General features: G+C 37.5%; 1 protein-coding gene across 4 annotated transcripts in view; it reads right to left on the bottom strand.

Annotated features, from left to right (window-relative positions):
* The window catches only part of ccser1 (coiled-coil serine-rich protein 1), a 118676-nt gene that overhangs the window by 72207 nt on the left and 29776 nt on the right, over nt 1-16693 (bottom strand). For all 4 annotated transcript variants that reach the window (XM_024275555.2, XM_024275554.2, XM_024275556.2 and 1 more), the window contains exons 7-8: nt 6114-6288; nt 2135-2212 (exon numbers count right to left, since the gene is read on the bottom strand). In XM_024275555.2, the coding sequence (XP_024131323.1) occupies nt 2135-2212; nt 6114-6288 (253 nt within the window). The remainder of the gene's footprint in view (nt 1-2134; nt 2213-6113; nt 6289-16693) is intronic.

Genomic DNA, 16693 nt, shown 5'->3' on the forward strand with positions numbered 1-16693 from the left:
TTCCCGGCACACTGCTGTGTTTACTGTCATCACGGCCTTATGATCACAGCACAACTGTGTCTGAAAGACTTATGGGCAAAAACGGATGTGTCTGCCGGTACACCAACAACTCCCTTTTTTCTGAATTATCTACCAATACTAATATTATCATGCATCCCAGATATAAACCAATTTATAACATTTGAAGGAAATGTCTCTATTTTAAAAGATCCCAGGAAAAGCTTGCTAAAACCTTGTCTTTGCTTATTTTTACCCAATTCTCAATCTCACAGTGTATGCAACTGGATACTTTAGCGACTACTTAAAAAATGCTTCTTGCAGGTGATAAATCGTCTCCAGATCACACAGCTTCCACACATTTGATTGACAAAAGAGGTCTGGAGTTTGGCAAGACAAGGAATGTAGACAAGCAAGCCACTTTGCCCCTGTCTTACTCAATTTATTCTCACCTCACTTGCTTTTCAGTGCCTCTTTTTAGTATTCATTTCCTGGTGACATTCTCCCCTTCACCCTGCATGCCTTACACTACTGTTCTTATCCCTCTTTTCTGATTATGTCATATTTTTCTAAGCTGGCATGGAAAAAGGCTGTTAATTAGTGTGATACAGATAAAATTTGAGGAAGAAAAAAAGTTATATGCGAACAGAAAAATAAAGCAGCTGCTTTGCTCCTTTGACTGAAAAGTTTACTGTCTCTGTAATATTAGTGATGATTAATCTGAAGTTGAATATATGCTCATGAATATCCACTGTAACTAAGATAGTTAATGCTCATTAATTTAAAATAATTCACTGTGAGTCAAACAAAAAGCTATAGTCTATACTGTAAAAGTGAAAGAAGGGCAAAATTCTTTTTCACTGCAAGATATGAAAAGACTTTTTTTATTGATTCTCAGGAGCCAGAAGGTTGAAAAAAATTGGTTCTAAGGGCAAAAAACAATCCATGAAAGCTAAAAGAAATACACTATCAAATAGGACTTATAGAGGGTAAAACACAATAGCACAAAGAATGCTTGCAGAACAAACCAGATGGATCCAGTGGACAAACTGTAACATAAGCTGTTAAAGGGTTCACACATCAACACTACAAGACCGATACTGTTTAAATTGTGCATTCGCTTACTTTATAAATCATTTTAAAGCCAGCCAGCCGTTTAGTAGTGTTTGGAGATGTAATAATCGCACTGCAAACACAAAGCTGTGCACAGAATATGTGCAGTTACTGGACAAAACTGATTAACACTTCAGTCTGAAGTAGGAAGTGTCTGGGATAACTTGCTATGGGAAGTGAACAGCAGCACCTAACTAAGTTCCTTTTTTTGCTGATAAAATCTATGTATTTTATCAAGTCTGGTTTGTGATGGAGACATTTGTATCTATTTGAATAACACACATCCACAAAAAAGAAAAACATTTTTGGAAAAACAACTGACTAACGCAGTGGAAGAGTGTCCACCCTGAGTCTGGTAGGTCATGGGTTCAAATCCACCATTGATTCATACCAAAGATTTTAAAAACGGGACCCAAAGCCTCCTTGCTGGATACATAGCATTAAGGGGTCGCATTGGGGGGTTAAACCACCGAATGGTTCCGGAGTGTGGCAGATTCTGCGGCTCATATGCTCCAGACATACTTGCTTTAATGTATAGAACAAATTTCACACATTAAGATGCGTGACAACTTATGTGACTTTAACAAGTATCAGAACCAAGTTTGAGGGTTCTGAGCCTTACTATAGCCAGGATATGATGGAATGTAGTTCAATTTTCAAAAATAATGTACAATAGTGAGTTACATCTTTACTATTTTTTGTTAATTATAATTCACTAACTAAAATTATGAACTCAGAACAGATGAAAAAAGAGAAGTAACATTTGGATGTAGAGAAGAGTTTTTTCTCAATGTTGAAAGAGAGATGTCAGTTACACCATGTAATTAACTCCATCTATTTAGCTTTTAAACCCGCTTAATCCCTCTTGGAGTCACGGGGCTGCCGGAGTCTATCCTAGCAACTGTTGGGTGAAAGGCAGACCCTGGACAGGTCACCAATCCATCACATTTTAAATGTTTGACAAAGATATTACATTTTTAAAAAAGCAATACACTGAAAAAAACGTATTTCTGCTTTAGGTTACCTTAAACGGGAGTGATTTTTCACTGCATGGGCTGATTGGTAAAGACTGAAGGCTGCTGGCAGGACTCGTCTCGGTGCTCTGCAAAAGACAGAAACACAAACAGAGCAGCATCAAAATGAAGAATAATCATGTGGATGCAACACGATAACAAATGCAATATCTACCTTGTCGACAGTAAATCAATGATGTTCTCAGCATCAACCTTACACCTAACATAGGTCTCAACAGTTTTAAGACATTTCTTAAGAAAACAGGGGATACTACAGGCATTGTTTTCTTGTATCACACTAGGAATTAGAAGACATTTTTGACACTAAAATAAAAGATCTATACTTAAGATGCAGAACTTTTTCCTGAGCTGCAATCCTCTAACGATATGTAAAAGGATCATTTTACCTTTTTATTACATATTTTTACAACTTTAACCCTTTGTTTCCAAATATCAGCTCATTTAAAATCTTTTTTTATATAATCTTTGACACTCATAACAAGAAGGCAAGGTAAAAGAGAGACCAACAAGAGAGGGACCCACAAAAAAATAAATAAATAAAAAATAAAAAAAAACATACATACTGTTCCTACAAACACCATAAGGTCCACACAGGCATGAATGCATATTCCGACCCGTTCTCACATGCACACACAAACATAGGAGTCTTCTAAAGAAAAAAAGCAGGCTGTGGTCTAAATGTCAGCTGTGAAAGCTTATATTAAGACAGATTGTGACACAGCAGAGGACGTCTTCAGCCAGGACTGCTGCTATTGAGGTACTTCAGCATTTATATGACAGCATTTGGTGAAGTCAAAACAAGAAGGCAAAGAGAATTTTTAAAGAGGTTAAACCCCAAGCACAGCTGGAACTTTAGTTATTTCTTCCCACATGCTGACCCTTTACAGGTATATTGTTTGAGAGAGGTGTCAAGAATCACAGAGTGAAATAAAAATGAGCTTTAAAGAGTGCAACATAACATTTCTGGACCACTTTACCTAAGCTCTGTGAAACATTGCAGCCTGAAGTATTTTTAAAACCTTAAACCTGATGGTTTATTGGTTTGGCTGACCTTTTAAAGACGCACACCTCCCTATCAGAATTATAGGTGTGCTATGGCGCCAGGCCCACATTGTGTCATCAGTGATCAATGCCTTTTCCTATGTAGAGGGACAGCCGTGTACTCACTGACACCCAAACACACACACGCTCCCACTGACGCCGCATCTCACTCCTTTTCTTGAACACAAACACCTTCTCTTTAAGGTCACCTCTGTCCCACAGGCTTGAACACACAACTGTCCCCACAATTAGTTGTGGCTCAGTAAAAAGCCTTTCAGATTTAAAAATTGGCTGCTGGGGAGTCGTGAATTTAATGACTAGCACAACACTGAAACTGAATGTCTACAGATGATGAATAGCCTTAGAAAGAAAAGCAGGTTTTGTAGTTGATTCACACCTTTAATCACACTCACACATCCCTTAAATCAGGAAAAGAACCTTGAAATAAAAGAGCGGACGCTCAGTTTTTTTTTTTTTCACCTGCTCTCACTGACATTTGGCTTTTATAGGAAAACGATCCCATTTTCAAAATAATGTCTTGCGCATTAGTTCTCTGCCAAACACTGAAAAGATCTTAAATCAGAAATACTGTTAGAGCCTTTCACTGCACAGTGACACAGAGTTTAGCTGTAGGAATCCTTTGAAATGTTAGTAGACGTTGAGAAGCAATGCGTATGTACAACCCATTCCTTCTTCCAAAATGAAACTGTTTACTGAACAGGTCAAGCAGCGGCTTCAGGAGTTCAAGTTAATCAGGCCTCGGCTTGAGGGTGGACGTGATTGTATACAGTACCACACTGTCTGCAAAGGACTGTGAGCTTGCAGGGGGAACACCTAGACACCAGGACTGACATTGACAAATGGGGATCATTGTCTTAGCTACTGTTAACACACAGGTTGACAGTGTAAGATTAAAAATGTCCCTCAGGGCAACCAACAGGATAAGCTGCTGAAAGAAAAATAATTTGAAGTGAGCAGAGGATTCACAGATGCTGTTTCCTGTTGGTCAAGGGCATTTATTTAATGAAAAAAAAGTGTTTTGTAACTGCAGGACAACAACTTAAAACAAATTAAGGAGCCTAAATGCTGTTACTTTTAGACTTTACAGACATTTTTGGAACAACTGCATGCATATCTTCAAAATTCACCTAATTTGCTTGATTATGCATGTTCCTTTTTTAAAAGTCAAGTCAAAAGGAATACGAATGATGTTAAATCACAAAGAAACAATGTGCTTTTATCTTATGGAAATGGGGTGGAAAAAATTAGATGACAATAAAAATAGAGAAGTGAAGTCTGGGGCTCACGACAAGAGCAAAAGGAACAGAAAGAAAACACACAAGCTGAGTCAACGTCCCCTGCAGGAGAAAGGTCCATATCTGTTGATAGAACATAATTTGAAAGATAATGACACAACAAAGAAAACAAAAGGGCCAAAGTATTCCTCCCTTTTCATAGTCATTTTCCTGCTGCTGTGTACCTCCCTTATTCTCTCTGCTCTCCTGTTAGCTTCTCTATCAATATTTAGTCTGTGTTCTTCTACAACTTGTTATTTTACTGTTCTTCTGTCTTCCTAGCAGTGACTCTAAGAGAAAAACAAAAAGGTGAACAGTAAAAGGATCTAAGGAAAATAAAAAAATACAAATTCTCCTGACCACAATTCAAAGACGGTTCAGACTTCAAAGTTTTACTAAAACATCTATGCTCACATTCATCTTTCTTTTATGTAATCTGTGTTTCTAAATATGGTTTTCATGACACCTATGCTTAGACACTTTGGTAAGGATCAGTTTTCTACACACGAAACATCAACATCTGTTTTAAAAGGCCTTCTCTAATTGAATGGGATTTTAGCTGAATTAGTTTTGCTCGGTATGCAACTCATTCATGTCGTTTTTGATAAAAGCATCTGCCGAATGAATCAATTTTAATTTGAATTTACTGGATTTCAAACATTTACAGTGAACTGGCATTAGAGCAGACCGACAAAAGATTTTCTTTACAGGAAAGTTGGATAAAGCTTTTAAAGAGCATGCCTTGTAAAGTGGCAGAATGATTAATGGCTACTGTGAGTGTTTATGCGCATTTAGAGTGTGAAAAGTGCACAGTCAAGCTGTGCAGGACATGTATGAGAGCTGGAAGAGAGTAGTGGGATGTATGACAGAAGAGTTCAAGGTGGAGACGGGACTGCACCAAAGATCAGCTTTGAGCCTTTTTTGCTGATGTGATGGACAGACTGACAAATGAGGTTAGATAGGAATCTCTGTGGATTTGCAGATGACATTGTGTTCTTTGTCAGAGGTCAAGAGGTGGGTGCAAGTAGGTTGGAAAGGGTGGAGGAAGGTTTTAGTTGTGATATGTGACAAAATTAAAAGATTAAAAGTATTGTTGATTGCTGCCATAAAGGAAGGCCTTGAGGAAGACGAAAAAGAAAGCTCATGGAAGTAAGTGAAGGAAGACATGATGTACAAGCCATGGTGTAAGCAAGGAGAATGCAGAAGACAATGCTAGGATGGTGACAGATGATTCATTGTGGCAACCCCTAAAGGGAGCAGCTGAAAGGCAAAGAGGAAGAGGAGCGTAACGACAAACAACAGGTCTCCAAGTTTCCCCAATGCTAATTAACAATCTGCATAAATTTACAGAGCAAAGCAAATAAGGAGACAATTAAAAGTTGGAACAAATGAAACAGGGTTTCATAGAACTGATTAAAACCGGCACTAAAACATTGCAACAGGAGCATTGAAATAAATTGGTAGCAAGTAAAACCCTTTTACTTTACTTATACAGCTCTGTGCTGTCAAATGCACTAAGATCACTCAAAGTGAAGCTTTTGTCACAGGTTTAGTTCACTCATTTCAATCCAAGCACCTGTATAAAACATATTTTGTCTTTTTGTAGCAGCGCGAGTACTAAAAAACAACCCACCTCCTGGAGTGTCCGTCGGAGTCTTAAAAGCAGGGTCTTGACAGCAGTGCAGTCCTGTTGCATTAGTCTGAATGGAAGGGCCTCCAGTCCTGACGGTAAGAGTTCCTCTTCTTTACTGAGACCAAGCCCCATGCTCCACTCAGCAGGCAGCAGACTGGTTGGTCGGCTGGGTTCCCTGTAGGAGAGGAAAATAATTCAGAAATGTAATGATAGTTCAAGCCAGCATGAAAACACTATAACTGATCTAAAGCTTTAAGCTTAACTGAACATAGATAGTGTAAACTAAGCAGCTCCAGTTTGTGGTTAAACTTAATTTCTACGAAGTATTAGTTCAACTACTTCTTTATTACTATTTTCACTCTTTATTGAAGCCTATTGAGAAGTTATTTTTTGTTTTTTCTTTACTTGTCCTGTCCAACAGGGGGGGGGGTTAAGAGCACAAAAGAAAAGTGAACATGGTAACAGAGGGGGTAACATCATAAAACAGCCAGCATGTAAAGTCTTTCATTCTGTCACGCATACTATAGGTGCAAAGGTGAGCTGACACCTGTGCTCCGGTGAATGTTTCTGTTTTGCTGATGTGGATGATGATGGAATGTACAATGAAGGAGAGCGCCCAGCCATCCCCACACCAAGACCCCCTTGCCGAGGCAGCAGCCAAGAGCCCCCTACACCTGCCACTGGGGCCGCGGAGGGAATCCGCCCACCAGATGCCCAGACTAGGACATGCAAGCTCGCTGCAGAGGCCCCCCACGCCTGAGAGCAGGAAGGCACAAGAGCACAGAGAGTGCAGGCCTAAACCCAGCCTGAAGAGCAGCCCCCCCACCGCGCCAGGAAGGCCCCCCAACCCCAGACGAGCAGCCCACCACCCTCCAGGAGTATTGAGCATCCCACCGCCCCACCCAAGGTACGAGCCAGGGCCCACAAGGGAGACCCGCCCTCACGCTCCAGACAACTGCCCGCCCCCGCCACAGACGGTCCAGGGAGGAGCGAGGCAGGAGCCGCCCACCCCCAGGAGAGGGACAGTCAAGAGAAGCGGATGTCCCAGAGGAGTGTTGTAAGCAAGGTCCAACCAGGCACACCCACCGATGGAATTGAGAAGCTTAATACACCGATATACGTAGGATCAATATAGTTTATTCATTTACTTGATTTTTTTTTACATGTTTGCACATTTTCATAAAAAATACAACTCCCAAAAAATGTCTACCAATAAGAATCACCACCATCCCTTACTGTTAACACTTGTTGGCAAAAAAAAGAACATGTTTGTGCCTGTCACTGAGTATGTAGGACATCTAAAAGAGTAGTGCACACTCCAAGAAAAAAAAACTGTAACTTTACTTGGAGAGAGTAAACTACACTAAAAATGTAACTTTATTAGTGACCCGATAATGAATTGCTAACAAATAACTATGTAACCCTCTTTAAATCTGTGACAACTGGATGTGGTAGTGGGGCTTGATTCAGATTTATTAACACAAGGAAGTAGAGGAAATCAGTTAAGGACTCTTAATTAACTGTCCCTTTTGGAAACACACTCCATTAAACAGTAAACAGGTTCCTGAAGCCGACTGTCTCTGGTCTCTTGTTTGGCCTGTTAGTTGTCTTAAATTCAGTTCCAACAAAGGGTAAAAGAGCAGAAGGCGAGTGCTGAGAGGAGCAGGAGTTCTCAAGAGGATTCCTGGTCTTACATTAGTTTTCAACTGATTAGAATAAAATAGAATAGAATAACTTTAATGTCATTGTACATTAACAACGAAATTGAGTGAAATTCTTGTCTATGAAGAAAAATTAAGTCAATTTACGTCTAAGTCAGGTATAATTTTTTTTTTTTTTAAGTGAGATTCATTCAATTTTTCTGTCTTAAGTATGTTTAAGTGAGTGCTATCAATCGATAAAAAAATTAATCACACTTTTGGGTTGTGATTAACTACAATTAATCACAATGTTTTATTAATTAAATTTTATGAGACAATATGAAGCTTTTGTATAAAAACGGGCCAGAGAGAAAATGTTTCTCTTCATTTTTATTGTCTGAAATTTATATTTATAAAGTGTTAACTCGGAAGTTCAATTTGTCTGTACAAACCACAAAAACAGTAAGATAAGCAGAACACTAAAGACTTTTGACTGAAGTATTAGTCCAAGAAATCAAAGATGCTGACATACAGCCATAAGAAACAAACATTGTTTTTCTGCACTTTAAATGGTCCGGGTGAATACTCCATTCTGATTGGCTGCTGGGTGTGGATGCACACCTGGAAAAGAAGTTCCGGTCACAACATTCAATATGTGCAGACTTCTTCAAAACAAACTTGATCTGGACAAAAACAAGGGGCACGAGGTGAACTTTCTCTTTGAACTGATGCTTTAGTAAGCCTATCGTGACAATCGTGAAATATATTGCTTTCCTTCGCTGCTGCAGTCGAGACCTTTGCCAACTCAGGGGCTGCATTACCTATCAAATGGTCCACCTTTTGTGACGAAGCGATCTAAAACTAGAAAATAACAACAATCAAGTACTAAAAATCAATTAAATATGTTTTTTATTTAGTAAGTGACCATGTTATAAGTGGGATAATGCCAGACAAAGTGAGCATTATCAGAAATTAATTCACGGTATGGAAGCCTGAACCGGCAGAACACGACTGCTTCGCGGAGTGTAATTAATTTGCATTAATAAATATGAATGCGTTAATTTTTTTTTGATAATTGCGTGGATTAACACGTTTACGACAGACCTAGCTTAATTAAAAAAGAAAAAAAAAGTCTTGTGTCATGATACCAAAGAAAACAGTCAAGTAAACAATGGTATAAAATGTTAAGAGACAATAAATACACGGAGTCAGACACAGTTTTACCTTACAGTAATAAATGCACTTAAAGCCACAAGGTAGCACAGCTAGTTATTCCAGGAAGGAACTGTGCAATTTATAGTTTACAACAAATGAGCATTTAAATGTTTGCTGTACAGGTTACAATATCAACATCAAAATATTCTATTCTATTCCATTCCATTATATTCTTCCCTCAAACTGAGTTACTATTGCCTAACCCCTAAAAGCATATATAGTCCAGGACTATTTAGCGCCCTGAATTTTAATGCAATTCGTACTTTGCAACAAAAAAAAAACATTTTGCCATTTCACACAGAAAATTTATGAATCCACTGTGTTCCGAGGATGAAAACTTGGATAATTCACAAAGAAATAAAAATAAAAAATGTGGACACAATTTTTAAAATGACACATTGTTCAACTGCATTACATTGTGTTCTATATTCCCAAATCTAGCAAGAATTTATGCACAATAGTTTTTGGAGACTTTTGAGAAATTTCCAGGGCACTGGGGCATTTTGTAGATTCAGACAGCACTATAAAATGGTGCACAACCGGGAAATAGTGAGTGATTTTAGACAAAATAATATATCACAAAAATAAAAATCCCTACCAGCCATCCAAAAAGTCTACTCAGTCAGTCACCACCTTGAAGATCACTCTACTGGTTCCCTGTCTCAGCCCTCTTTTGTGTATACGCTGTCATCCCTGCTCCTATTTCCACCACCTATCTGCCCAGCCCTCTTTTTTGTCATTTTACTATTCACAGTATTAGCACCCTTACCACTGCTTCCATTCAGCTCTTCCATTATCCGGCACCACACCACCCTTCTTCTGAGCTCTTGTCTTCCAACTCAACAGCTCTCCCCTTTCCACTTCTCCAGTTTTTCCCTTTTATTGTAACAACCACTTTACTAGTCCATTGCAGTGTCAAGGCCCGAGCTGTCCCCCGAGGACTCTGCTGAGTACCTCCGACAAATGTCGACGAAACAGGCAGTCTTTTGAGGACAGGTGAGTGCTGTCTGTCAAGTAGCTTTTTACCCCTTTTAAATGGCACCATTTGTTTTTGTTGTTTTCTTTTATTCTGCCATACATCTCCAACGAGAGAAAACATTCTCCAGGGATTCTTTACATTATACCAGTCAGCTGTTTAGCTGGGATTATTTAAGTCTAAATAAATATAACATTTGCAATGCAAGTTGTTTTTGACTTGTTGAGTGTTTTTTTGCTGTATTTTTTGTTTTTCTTTTGAAATTTTGCTTTTTTTCCCCTCTTTACCATCATTCTGCACGTGTCTTCTCTTGTCTTTGTTTGGCTTTTACAGAAGTTAAAGGTTAACAATCACCCAGCTCTGCGCAGACGGAATAAGAGTAAAAAAGTTGGATTTCTTACACCATGGCAGAAATAGATGGAACAAACAAACAACTTGAGTTCATTGAAAACATGAAATTATATATGCAATGCAATTTTCCTTTCAAAAGTTTATAAATTGAAAAAAATGCTAAATGTTTTTGGAAAAATTAGTAAAAAAAATTAACAAAGAAAACTGTTTTGTTAAAAAAAATGTACTAAGGGCTCGTCCTATTTATTATTGTTAAAGAAGACTACTATACGCTAGCATTGTAAAATTCTTAAGCTTGGATGTTTATGAAGACCCAAAATGTACAAACTTAGAAAATGTAATGCTTTTTGACAAAAATATAGTTTATATTATTAAACAAAATGAAAAAAGACAACAAAAGACTCACCATAATGTACTAAAACTAGAAATAAATGTGAAACACTAATAATGCAACAGGCAAAATCTGAATTATCTACTTGCAAAAACAATCAGTGAACATGACTTTAAAAAGCTAAATAACAGCAACGGAATTATAATAAAACTATATAAGAAAGTAACAAACAGTAGTAAAAATAACTTTTTTATAATGATGTTTCTCTTTACAATTGAACTATTTTAATTATTTCAACAAATAAATTTAAGAATGTGAATTTAGGTCAACATTTTCAATCCTTAGAAATGATGGACACAGAACAGTGTATGTGTCTGTCTGTGTCCATTTCTAGCAAACCATGAGTCTCATGTGTGGGTAATTACCCCACACATACAAGCAAACAAACAAACACACACATGGAGAAACGCACAGCACAGTAGAAGACAAGTCTGTTCAGTGATGATAGATGTTGTACAGGGAGGGAGGCCGTTCCTCCACTCAGCATCATCTGTCTTGTTACTGTCATGAGCGGGTAGCAAGACGCTCTCACTCCATTTCTCCTTTTTATAACTCTCTACTAGCTCACCCCCCACCCCCCACAGTGCAGACTACACCCAGCATGTCACTGCAAATAATACTGCTCTGTGATGAGGAGTTAAGAAAATATACGAGTCGACAAAATACTCATTTGAATTTCTAGATTTCCCTTCACACCTGCTAGTGGTCATAACCGGTACTGCATGTTCAGCTGCAGAGAGTTGCACTTTAATTGATGTATTGGTGTGGCAAATTGTTTTTACCCCGTCAGTCCTCTCAGAAAAAAATTAAAAACAAACTAAAATAATGGAGAGCGACTCCTTTTTTTAACAACATACTCATTTTTAACCTACTTTATGCCCAATATAATGTTTCCACTTTCTCTTATCTTCTCTGACATACAGGGTTTTTGCCCCTAATTTGCACTGTCCCCTCCATCTGTTTGACGCACCTCTTTCCTCTCAGAGGCCATTTTTCCAACAGCTGTGTTATGAGTGATCCATTTCACAAACTGAAAAAAGACAATTATCCACCTTTTTATGACTTTCATTATTTTACCAGTTTTTTTTTTTTTATTACTAAGCTGGTGGCTCATCAGCACTGAAAAACACCTACTCACATGTATCCTAACACCCACACAGACAATAAACACTGCACACAGAGCCAACAAGCTAGACACACACACACACTTCGATCTCCAGGTTTACATAATATTCAGTTAGTGTGTGAATAGTGAAATAATGACAGCTTGTCAGATAAATGATGTGGGATTCAAGTACATTATCCCAAGCAGCAGCAAGGAGCGGGGGGTACACCTCTGTCAATCATCAATAAAAAGTGCATTGTCTCAGGGATGATAATCGTAAGGGGCACTTAAACACTGAGACACGTGGAAAAAAGCAGTCAATCGCTTCTGCCAGCTCTTTCCTCATTAAATTTTTACTGACAACAAAGAACACATTTATGAGGACAATCCAATTTGTGTCTATGACTGTGTTATTCCGTGAAATGCAGACATCTTTGTGTAATGCCTGCATGCTTGCGTAAGTGAAGTACAACGTAACACCGCAGCTAGGACTGAATGATCACCCTCATTCGTCACTCTCCCTTTCCACCTGACAGACAGTGCAGTCATCTGCATTCAGCACCTCAAGCTATGGATGTTTAATGCTGCCATTAAACTCATCTCCAACATAAAGTGCATCTGTGACTAAAGAGTGAGCACAAGCCAAGCTCCAGGCAGTGAATCTAATGGCGAATTGAACTCTCCAGACACAGAAAAGAAGAAAATATAAAACTAACTAGATATGGCAGGGTTAACTTTCTGATTAACCTTAGCATCCTTTCTGCTTTCCTTTCTTCCCTGCTCTCTGAATTCCTTGTTTGCTAGCATTCTGTGCAGCTTGGAGCCTCTTCCTGTTTTTGATTTTTCTCTTTTGCAGGATATGTTTCCTTCAGAGACAATCAATTCCTCCACAAGGAAACGTTAATGTGAAGTTATATAGAAAAAAGACAGAATCACAGCCCTGGTCTTATTTCTAGATAAGTAGCAGGTCTTGCTGATATGAAAAATTGTGCATATTTCTTTTTAGTATTCAACAATCCAAGAAATTTTTTCTTTAGGGCTATCAAATTATTGCATCAATCACGATTAATTAATCACAGACAAAATAGCTTTAATCACGTTAATGTCATTTTTAATCTGTAACTGTTATTATCAAATATAAAAAACAAGAGTCCAACTGTTTCTTTGGATGAAAAGGTTATTTGAACTCAGTTTAAAACATGTTGTACATCACTATTTTAGTGTGAAACAAAGTCATGTCTGATTCTTAATATATAGAGATTTAAAAAAACTAAACTAATGTAAAATAAAACAAAATTTCAATCCTTCTATACTTTGCACTTATTCTAGAAAATATGGCTTTAATATACTTTCTATGACCCTGTAGACATTTAAAAACTGTCAAATATATTCATTAAACTCTATACAGCTTAACTTTTTTCTTCAGATATCTCCTTTTGCTGTGATGTAACATCTATCATTTGCTGTGTCCCTTCTAGTTGACTGAGTTCTTCACCCTATCTATAAGGTTACGCCCTGCCACCCTTCACAGGAAACTCATTTCCGCCACTTGCCTTCACCATTTCATTCTTTGGTCGCAACCCACAGCTTCTGACCATAGGTGAGGGATGGAAATGCAGAGAGACTGTTAAATTGGCAGCTTTGCCTTTTAGCTCAGCTTTCTCTTTACAGAGCACTTGTGTAGCATACATGACAAGACTCCAGGAGACCTTAACTGGTCAATTTAAGGTGGTTTAATGTTTCATATTTGGAGAAGCCAGTCCATCCATTTCTCATTGTAAACCATATTTTTAGAATTGGAGGTATTCCTCTTCATTAAAACAGCTTGATAGTCAAAGTATGCCTCCTTTAGAGGACATGGCATCTGATTCTGACAGAACGGCTATACCTTAAAACAAAAACATGCCTTATTAATCTTTGATTTGAGAAGTTGTCCTTACATTACCATTTTCACAATAAACTCTACTTCAATTCCAACTAAATTAAAAAATATCTAAAATAGTAGCATAAATAAACAACTCAGGATATTAAGAGAGACACTATGCTATTTTCAAGCTCTACATTTTCATTGCATGATATTGCATGATTCACAGTTCAAAACAAGTCCTTTTATCTAATACTGCTTGTTATGTGGCCACTCAGCTCAGTCCCTGCCTAAAAAATTAGCTCCAGGCTCTTTAAAACCCATAAAAGCCCATTTTTTTTCTGACTGGCTCTGTGGGAACCGTCCAAGGAGAAACACCCAAGGCTTGTGAACAAAGCCAGCCTTAAGTTTGTGAAGCTCACAGTGAAGATTTAAAGTGACATTTTCTTTATTCTTAACTGGAAATTTGATGTTTTTTAACCTATGTTAGAAGAAAATGATAACGGTCAAGGATTGCTAGAAGTGTTAAACTCATTTTAGGATTCAGCAATGCATTTTACCAACTTTTAACACACGTGCTACTAATCCTTAAATAGTGTGAGTTTCAGGTATGTATACTTTTGTTATTTTGACTGACAAATAAATTAAACTTTAACCTGGATATTTGCTTCTGAAAACACAAAACAGCAGAAGTCTGAAAAAAGATTATTGGTTGAAACTATTGATTAAAAAAAGTGATCAGTTGAAATAGTTAAAGAGGAAACTCAAATCAGGAAACTGCAATGATTGTTTTGACTTTACATTTTGAGTTTTGAGGCCTTTCTCTTGAAAGAACACATTAATGCCATTACAAACAGTTTAAGTGAGTCTTACTTGACTATTTTGCATTTTAGAAATTTTGATTGTTTATTGCAGGTTATATTTTTTTTGCAATACAAGAATGTACAACAAATATATTGAAAAAATATGCCAAGTTCAAAAATCAATAACCAAATATTAATTAATATATAATGCTAAGCAATTCACTAACAACTAATAAATAAAAGATGAAAGGCAGAATTGTTGAATTAACTTATTCTACGCAGTTAAAAGACAGCGGACAAATCCACATTGTGTTGCTTCTCACTTCGACGACACTGTGTGATGCTTCTGCAAATTATATTGCACCGCGTGTTTTTTACTCTGTCCCAAGCTCCACTCAAGGCTCAGCTGGATCCTTTATGCTTGTCTATTTTTGTAAAAATGAATGTGTGCATGCGAGTACATGCAAGCATATGACTAACCATGGGGAGAAGTATGTGCAGTATTTGCTGATGATATTCAGTCAGACGGGATTAGACAACATCACAGCGGATATACTTTATGAATCATTTCACTTTTAAACAAATTTGTTCTTTTGTTAATAAGTGTATGTGAGACCATTCTATATATAATCTCTGATTACAGGTCTCTGTGGGAGACCGCAGAGCCGACTGAGAGTGCATCAGTGTGAGCGAGATCATCCCATGTGTGAGAAGAGGGTGTCTTTTCCAATTAGAAAATGTTGTGTCTTACTCGGCCTCTCTGCTCAGCAGTGTCTTAATATCCAGCTGACTCTGGCATAAACGCTACGGTTTTTTTTCCAAAGTCTTCTTGCTGCTGCCATCTATGCTGGGTTTCATCTGCTGCTATACTTTTCCATCCTAATTAATACAAATTATGTTTATTCATACATATGTATCCGTATATTCAGTGTTGTGAGTAACTCATTACAAAAGTAATGTATTACAGTAACATTTTTTGTGTTGAAACAAAGTAGTATAAGTACGTGAGCAGCAACAGCCTACCTTGCTTTTTTATGATAATGTCATTCTTTTTTTTTCATTTACTCATGATAATGACATCTATCTTGTTATCACAATAAAATGTTTTAATTCGTTATGACAAAACCATTAGATTTCTTGATAGAAGGAGAACACAAAAATGTGTATTTTTATTGGTGATTGCTGTATATCTGTTTGTAGACAGAAAAACAATCATGCATCACTCTGTAGATAGTCATCTGGTCACTGATGAAATTGACAAAAACTGCAGGATGACTGAACAGCAGCCGCCTGCGCAGATGCAGCTGTTCTCCTCAAATGACGGTGACTTATTTGGACTTTATGAGCATTACTGCAGTCAAACCACGATTTAAATTATTAATAAATTGATCAGTTCTTCTATATTGGACATTTTCTTTGACAAACTGCTTTGTTTTGCTGCAGATTGTAGAAAAATGAAAAGTGTAGGGCTGCCATGCAGGAAACCTGGGTTCACGCCCCGGGTTGTCCATTGATCTCCATCCAGATTGGGTCCCCTAGGCAAGACCCTTGACGCTGCCGCCTAACTGGGTTCCCCTGTGCCTTTCAAATACAGCATTGCGTCAGGAAGGGCATCCGGTGTAAAAACTCTGCCAAATCGAAGCAAAGTAGTGGGTGCTGATTCACTGTGGCGACCACTAATGGGATAAGCCGAAAGGTGAACAACATTTCAACATTACGACATAGCAAAATTTGTTATTTTGTGATAACGACATCAACTATCTCATTATCACAAGAAAAAAAATAAGTAGCCCGTTGGTGGCGTCCATATGCAAGACATCCCTAATGACTTTTGAGTAATATTTTACACATTACATGTCCAAAGCTTGAGTATTAAAAATACTTATGACTCAAAATGTTATTGTTAAAAGTAAATGGCTATTATTTTTATTTCGATGGATTAAACTGAATATGAATTATGATTTCAGGGCTTTTACCAGAGTAAATAATGTTATTAGTAGCTAATAATGTTACACCAAATCATACCTCATATGAATCAAAAACACTTTGAAGTTCATGTTGCACTTCTGTGTGTATTACAATGAAGGTAACTTTAAGACCCACTCTAATGAAAATTGTGTTTTTCATGTTTTTACCATGTTCTTGTGGCATTTATCTCATAATGGAGGGCATGTTTAAAATATTTTAAGGTTAAAACTGTTTTTTTGTGTATTTTTTTTTTTTTTATGTAAATCG

Source organism: Oryzias melastigma, linkage group LG9, assembly GCF_002922805.2.
Source record: "Oryzias melastigma strain HK-1 linkage group LG9, ASM292280v2, whole genome shotgun sequence".
NCBI lineage: Eukaryota > Metazoa > Chordata > Actinopteri > Beloniformes > Adrianichthyidae > Oryzias > Oryzias melastigma.